This window comes from Emydura macquarii, unplaced genomic scaffold (assembly GCF_026122565.2).
Source record: "Emydura macquarii macquarii isolate MOO-44397 ecotype Brisbane River unplaced genomic scaffold, CSIRO-AGI_Emac_v2 contig_1790, whole genome shotgun sequence".
Lineage (NCBI taxonomy): Eukaryota > Metazoa > Chordata > Testudines > Chelidae > Emydura > Emydura macquarii.
In genome coordinates, this window is record NW_027131927.1 from 4,724,227 (window position 1) to 4,731,039 (window position 6,813).

At 57.6% G+C, this 6,813-nt stretch overlaps 1 protein-coding gene across 1 annotated transcript; it reads right to left on the reverse strand.

Moving 5' to 3' along the window:
- Positions 1-387: 387 nt before the first annotated feature.
- LOC137158835 (mRNA decay activator protein ZFP36L1-like) lies at positions 388-6,604 on the reverse strand. Its single transcript, XM_067556760.1, has 2 exons — positions 6,519-6,604; positions 388-3,859 (listed from the first exon to the last, which is right to left on the reverse strand). The coding sequence occupies exons 1-2, from the start codon at positions 6,570-6,572 to the stop codon at positions 2,987-2,989; spliced, it is 927 nt and encodes a 308-aa protein (XP_067412861.1). The 5' UTR covers positions 6,573-6,604; the 3' UTR covers positions 388-2,986.
- Between the last annotated feature and the right edge of the window lie 209 nt (positions 6,605-6,813).

Consider the following 6,813-nt stretch of genomic DNA (forward strand, 5'->3'; position numbering starts at 1 on the left):
GAGGCAGAACACTAATTTGACTTGCCCAAGGTCACCCAGCACAGCCCATAGCAGAGCTCAAGTCTCTGAAGTCCTGGGCTGGGAGTTTCCGCCATTTTTAGTTACAGCATTCCAAGATCTTAGCACTCTCTGTGTAATCTAAGGCGGAGTGATTTGCTGAATTTCCGCCCTCATGAATACGGAGCCAGCCAACGCCCTTGCTAAAGGTGAACATGGGCTTTGCTCCAGAAGCTTGAAGTTAAGCAAGTGCTTAAGTATTCGCAAGGTCAGGATCTAGACTGATTAGTCTTTGGAGTAAGGCAATTTTCTTCCAGAAGTTACTAATATGATACAAAACAATCAATTAAACAAAAAGCATTCACCTAATAATTTAAGCAGATAGCGAGATGCAGACAGACAGTTTTATTACAGTCAGATAAGTGAAATAGATACAATCCATAAAAAAGTCACTCATTATATTAATTTTATAGACCCATAAAAGAGAGCAGAATGAAACCACTATAAATAAACAAAAAACAACTTTACAATAAGTTAAAGATTCAACAAGGTCACAGTCAGATACTTAAGGCAGGTGCTGGTCCTGAAGTTTCAGTATATAGGACAAACAAACCAAAGTAAGTTCATGCTCCTCTAAAAAGATTTGGTTCCAAATATCAGAAATAGGATTTTTTTTTAAAGACAATAAATAGTTTAAAATATAATAAAAACCTTGAGATTTGAAAAGCCTCAATCTAACTTTTGATGCAGGGCTGGTCAGTGTGAGGTTATTGACTGGAATTGCTATTGCAGAATTGTTCCCTCTGTCAATGCTCCATCCCAGAGCAAATTTTATTCCAGAATTGTTGCCATACTTTGGAAGCCCATGAATTATTCCAGAAAAAAAAAAGAGCATCCACACACGGGAAGCAATTTGGGTCAATCTCTCCCCATGCAGAGAAGCCCTTAGATGCACAGGTCTGATCAGGTGTGTGGAATTTAGATTATTCCCACTGCAGCAGATGCTCCAAATCTACCCCCAAAGCATCTTTGAAAACCCTTTGCCTTAGATACTGGCCCAGCTACGCTACCCAGACAGAGGCTACACCTTCTACCTGTTAAAGATTAATTGTTTTCTTCAAAATAACTGAAGAGGTTTTTAGGGGGAAAGACACACCTAGAGTCTCCACTGCCAGCCAGACTGATACTGCAGAAAAGGTGAGGTCTTATCCTACCTGTAGGGAGGGGCTGTGAAATTAAGTCATAATCTAAACACTGCTCTATTCCCAGCCCAGTGAGGAGGGGCAGAGAATAGCAGATGATTTGAAACATGAGGGGAAGGATGGGGGAGAAATTCAGGAGCCCATTTGGGTTTATTTAAAGCCTCTTTTAGAATCTGGCCCTCAAGTGATTCAGCCCATAAGAGCAGAGAGTCTGATCTCCTTGTTTCAAAGCTGGAACAGCACTATCGGGGGGGGGGGGGGGAAATCTGGCCTGGGATTCAAAGCATGGTGCAAACCAGCTCTGCTTGCTTGCCCAACACCCGCCCGGCCCCATGCTGGGTAATTTGCTGCCATATTCCACCTGATTGCCATGCAAAGAGGCAGCCTGTACCTCCACCCCATGAGGATTTAGACCACTAGGGTGGAGATTAGAGAGGCTGGGGGCAGAAATCTGGCTGGCCACTTAGAACGAATTTGGGGATTAATTCAGAAGAGGAGGAATCACTTATCAAATGGGAGATTGAGGATAAGGACCCCCCAACCCTGGGATGTCAGAAGTGAAGGAGGAGAGGACCACACTCCAGTTTAGTTATACCTGGGCACCAAGGGGGGGTCCAATCAGCCACCAGTTCCTTGCTAGACACCCCCTCTTCCCCTGGCTGGAAACGAGCACGCCCTGTGGAGAGATTTCCTAAGCACCAGAGCCAGCCCAGCCTGGCTGCAGGGAGTTGGAGCGGCACCTTTTGGGTAGCAGCAAGCGACACATGGTGGCAACCAACTCCTCCCAGATCAATAGCACTCAGGTGTTTTAGCCTGAGACAAGCAGCTAGTGGGCAGAGTCAGAGCCCACCAGCTGCAACAGGAGGCTATCAAGGCCACAGGGCTTGTTCGGGACACTGAGAAGGGTAGGGGTCATAATCCTCTCTTTAAAACCGCAACCTCCTCCTTTTACCAGCCGCCTGCGCCGAGGAATGAAGCGAAAAGGCTTAGGAAAGCTGTTTCCCTTCTATTCCCAACCTCCCCTGCCCTAGGCTGCTCTGCAGCCAGGCTGGTCAGTTTCAGCACCTTGTCCATTTCACGTCACATCCCCTCCTGCACTCCCCAAAAGCTTTAGTGCTACAAAGGGGCTCCTGATTCTCACTGGCTCTGCTGCTCGCAGCGGCAGCTAGCTCTGGTGGAAACAGCTACACGCGATGCAGAGCAGTAGAATTGGGCCCAGACTCACACAACGTTCCCCCTCCCCCCAAATCACAGCAACTTGTGCACACAGCAGGAATTGCCCAGACTGTGTCCACACTTGATGCCAGGAGGGGTTTTTCCTCCTTGTGTGGTTATTTACACCCATGCAAGACTGTTTCTGTCTGATCCAGAAGCAATATGTCCTGGTATAAGCAACAGTATGAGGCACATGGTGATGGGGGAGGGGGAGAAGCCCCCCCCCCTTTCCCTGACTTAGTTTTCCCCTCCCTTCTGTGCTGCTGGGGAGATTCCAACAGGAGTGGAATGGAATTAGCCCCGACGCACACCAGAAGAAGAAGATCCAGCCCTTGGATTATTAATCACCGGATCCCTGAGGGGTCGGGACTGAGGTTGGCCCTACACAGCTGATCACTAACCCCCACCCCATTACCCCCCCAGCTCTGACCCCAGATTGAAGTTCACTATCTCCCCCCCTCCATCCCCCCGCCTCGGCACTTAGGTTGACCAGCAGCAATGTAAGCGTTCGCCCCAGCGAGGTGGAGGAGGAGGGAGGCGCCCCGCAGTGCTGGAGATTCGCCGCGCACCCATCAGTCGGAGACAGACAGGCGACTGAAGATGGGGAGCCGGCGCCCGCTGGGCCCCAGGCCCGGTGACTCGGACCCGCTGCTGCCTCCCGAGTCCTCATGATCCGAGAGGGAGTCGGACGAAGGGCTTCTCTGCAGCAACAGCTGCCCGGGGAAGGTGAAGGCATCAGGGGCAGCCAGGCACCCCCCTGCTCCATCCTGGCCCAGCGTGGCAGGGGGGCCGGCCAGAGGGACCACACGGGGGGGATCCCCAGCCGGATGGTGGCAGCAGCAGGACCCAGCCGGTCTTAGAGGGACGGGCAGCAAAGGGCTGGGGGAGGCGGAGGGCGGGGGCGAGAGGGAGGTGCTGCGGGAGAAAGACGGGGAGCGACCCCCCAGGCGCGGGGGCCGGCGCTGCTCGTCCGCATTGTGGATGAAGTGGCAGCGGGAGCCGTAGGGGCAGAAGCCGGCCGTGTGGAAGGTCCGGCACAGCTCCGTCTTGTACTTGGGGTGCCGGCTCAGGCCCCGCAGCTCCCCGGCCCCGTGGGCGAACTGGCACTTGGCCCCGTACTTGCAGGCCCCGCTCTCCTCGTAGGTGCGGCACAGCTCCGTCTTGTAGCGAGACGAGGTGGCCCCGCCCTCCCGGCAGCCCTCGATCACGCTGGCTGAGCGCTCCGCCCGGAAGGGGATGCGCTGGAGGCTGGTGCAGGGCAGCGCCGACGCCCAGCCCCACCGGCCGTGGAGGGACCAGAGGGCATCAGTGGCACCGGAAGCGTCCTCCAAGGCTTCGGTGCCGCTGGACAGCACGGCCGGGCAGGCGGAGAAAGCGCGCTGGTACCCACCCGGGCTTCTTGCAGTGGTGCCAGGCTCCTCCCTCACGTTCAGCCTCAGGAAGGCCTGCAAGGGCAGAGAGGGGAAGTTGGTTATAGCAGGAGGCAGCGCAGCAGCCAGGAGAGCCTAATGGTTAGAGCACCAGGCTAGAAGCGAGGTTAGGACTCCTGGGTGCCCATTCCCCCCCACCCCTGCCACCGCTGACTCACATGAGGCAAGCCACTTCCCTCCCTTGCCGTGCCTCTGTTTCCCCACCTTCACAGCAGGGATATCTAGTGCTTTACAGACCGTGGGGAGCCCTTGCACAGCATGGGAAGAGCATAGCACACTGCCCTCTGCTGGATGGAATCAGAACTGCAGAGCTGTCCTAGACCCCCTACACTGCAGCAGGGATTCAGAAACAGGGGGGAAGGGGGAGGAAATCAGGGTTCTAGCCCTGCCACGAGAGGTGCTCTCAGCAATCTCGGGAGTGCAGCAGGGAGACGGCCACCCAGACCATCACAGCTGTGGGATTGCAACACTACAGCCCGGCGCCAGGGGAAGGGGCAGCCAAACAGTTTAGGGGTCGACGCCAACAGCTTTGCAAGCCACGCCCCAGCCCGGGAGCCACGCCAGGAGGTCGCTACGCACTTGCCCCAAGCGATTAAGGCCCGGGAGAGGGAGCTGAGCCACGTGCCTCCGGCTCAGGGCTGGACCACACAGCTCATGCAATTAGCAGATTACTCTGTCTGGGGCCTGCTGGGCTAGCGGGACTGGGGCGGGGGGGGGCTGGCAGGCCCACAGATTGCAGCTCCCTACGAAGCTGGGAAGAATCTCTGACTAGAGGGACCAAGGAGCTGCTCCCCGGAACAGGATGGTGAGAAGTTTGAACATGTAGGTCGGGAGGGTCCCCCACAGTGCTCAGTCTTGGTAATGAGCCTAGTTAATGATGCGCTAATGAGGGCCACTGGAACCTGGTGAGGAGGGGGTGGGGTGGGGGTGACAGCATGATCTAATGGCCAGGGTGCTGGACTGGGGCTCAGGACATCTGGGCTTATGCTCAGCTCTGCTGCTGGGCAAGTCACTGCCCTCGCCCTGTGCCTCAGTTTCCCCATCCACCCCGTATCTAAACAGGGAAGTTTGGTTCAGATTTACACCACCTTGGGACTCCCATGCTCCAGTACGCAAGTGCCCACCGCTGCAGCTCCACTGGTGTGACAGGCCTTCGACTGGGAGCTTTTCAGGGCATGGACCATCTGTGTGCGGGGTGCTACTGTATTACATGGAATACAAGCAGATCAGCCTTTTATAAAGGCACCCAGGCAACAGAGAGGGGCACAAGACCCTTGCAGGGAGGGGATACGGCACCTCGCTTCCCCCAGGGCTTTGTCCAGAGGGGAGGCCAGATCCCAGCTCAGCGTTCCAGGCACGGCACCAATCGAAGCCAGTGGGCGTCATGCCCATTGCCCCCAACCTGGGCTTCCCCCCCCAGGCATCTGCAGGGAGAGTGTGTGAACAAAGGCGGCCCCTGCAACATCAGCCAGCCCCACGCTCCACAGCCATAAGGAGACCTGGCTGCAGCAACAGCGAAGAAAGTTGTTCCCACTTCCCTAACTTGCAGCAAACACGCGCCATGCACACGCCGCTGACGGTTTTAGCACAGAGCCAGTCCCAGCTGCGACCTGTCTGAGCAAGAGCACGGTTCGGTTTCAGAGCCTCGTCAGCGGAGCGCAGAGACGCGCGCCAGGTTTCACACCGGGGCCTCAAGAAAGCACTCGGGTGTTTTAGTCAGGCAACTTATTTCCTCTCCAAGCTGAGCAAATAAAGCCCCACCCCGGCCCGCTACAAAACTCGACTGCTCGGAGCAGGGGCATTTTGGGGTCCTGGCCTTGGTCTGCTGCAACTCAGAAGCAAGGGAGGAGAGGGGGGTGAATCTCTGAAACCCAGGGTCAGACCCACAGCGGGTGTCAATCAACAGACCCAGATTTGCTTGGCGACCCAGCCGCTGGCCTGATGATGGTTGCGGAGGCAAGAGACCAGGCCCCGCTAGCATCACCCCAGATCGGAGCCAGAGACTAACTTGGCATCGCCCTGCAGCCTGAAAACCGAGCTACAACGAATTCCCCAAGCCCCTTTTAGACCAACGCTGCGCTATTTCCCTCCCCCTCTTGCTGAGAAAAATCCCCCCCCCTGGAAAAAACCGCGCGTGAGGCCAGCCACCCCGCAGAGTAAAACGGAAAGCAAAGCAAAGCAAAACTCTCGGGGGGGGGGGGGGGGGGGGGGGAGACTGTTCTCATCTTTCCAACGCAGAGGTGGAAGCGCCAGCGAATTGCCAAGGGGTGGGGGGGGGGGGGGAAAGCGCTCTGCCCCTCCAGCCAGCGAGGGGGTTTACACGGGGGGGGAACTCGGAGCGGCGTTATTCTTCCTCCCCCTTAGGGGAAGCGCGGCGCTCACTCAGACGCAGCCAGGAGCCAAGCCCCCGCACCCTGCAAAAATCCGCCTCCCCCCGGCACATCACAGCGGGGGAAGCACATGGTGCCACAGCCGCCGGCAGGCAGCGGGCCGCCAGGAGAGCGGGACTCGCTGCTGCATCTCCCCGGGCCTGGAACGCTGCCCCGCTGGGGCTTTCCCTGCCCCGCAGCCGCTCGGAGCACGGCGGGAACCGGCCCCGGGGGGGGGGGGGACCCCCCCCCCCCCCCCCCCCCTGCAAAAGTAAGTGACGCGCCAGTGGAAGATCCTCCCCCACCTTGCACAGAGGCTCGTCCAGCTCCACGAAGGGGGTCGGCAGATCCGAGGGCATGGTCTCGGCGGGTGTCTGTGCGCGCGGGGCCATGTGCCCCCGCCCGGGGGCTTTTAAATAGCCTGGCTTTGCAGCGCTGCGGCCCCTGAGCTCCGCCCCCCGGGGGGGCATGGGGCGGGGCGCGGGGCGGGGCTAGAGTGAGCCTAGGGGTGGGGTCAACGGCACAGAATGGAGGGGTTGCACGTAGCAACATTCCCATGCAGGGGCCACAGTGGCTGAGGCGAGGGGCCGGGACTCCTGG

Coding starts and splice junctions, on each gene's coding strand:
- LOC137158835 (XM_067556760.1), bottom strand. CDS start 6,572: ATGCCCTCGGATCTGCCGACCCCCTTCGTGGAGCTGGACGAGCCTCTG. Junction 3,860..6,518: donor TGGACGAGCCTCTGTGCAAG/GTGGGGGAGGAT, acceptor CTGCCCTTGCAG/GCCTTCCTGAGGCTGAACGT.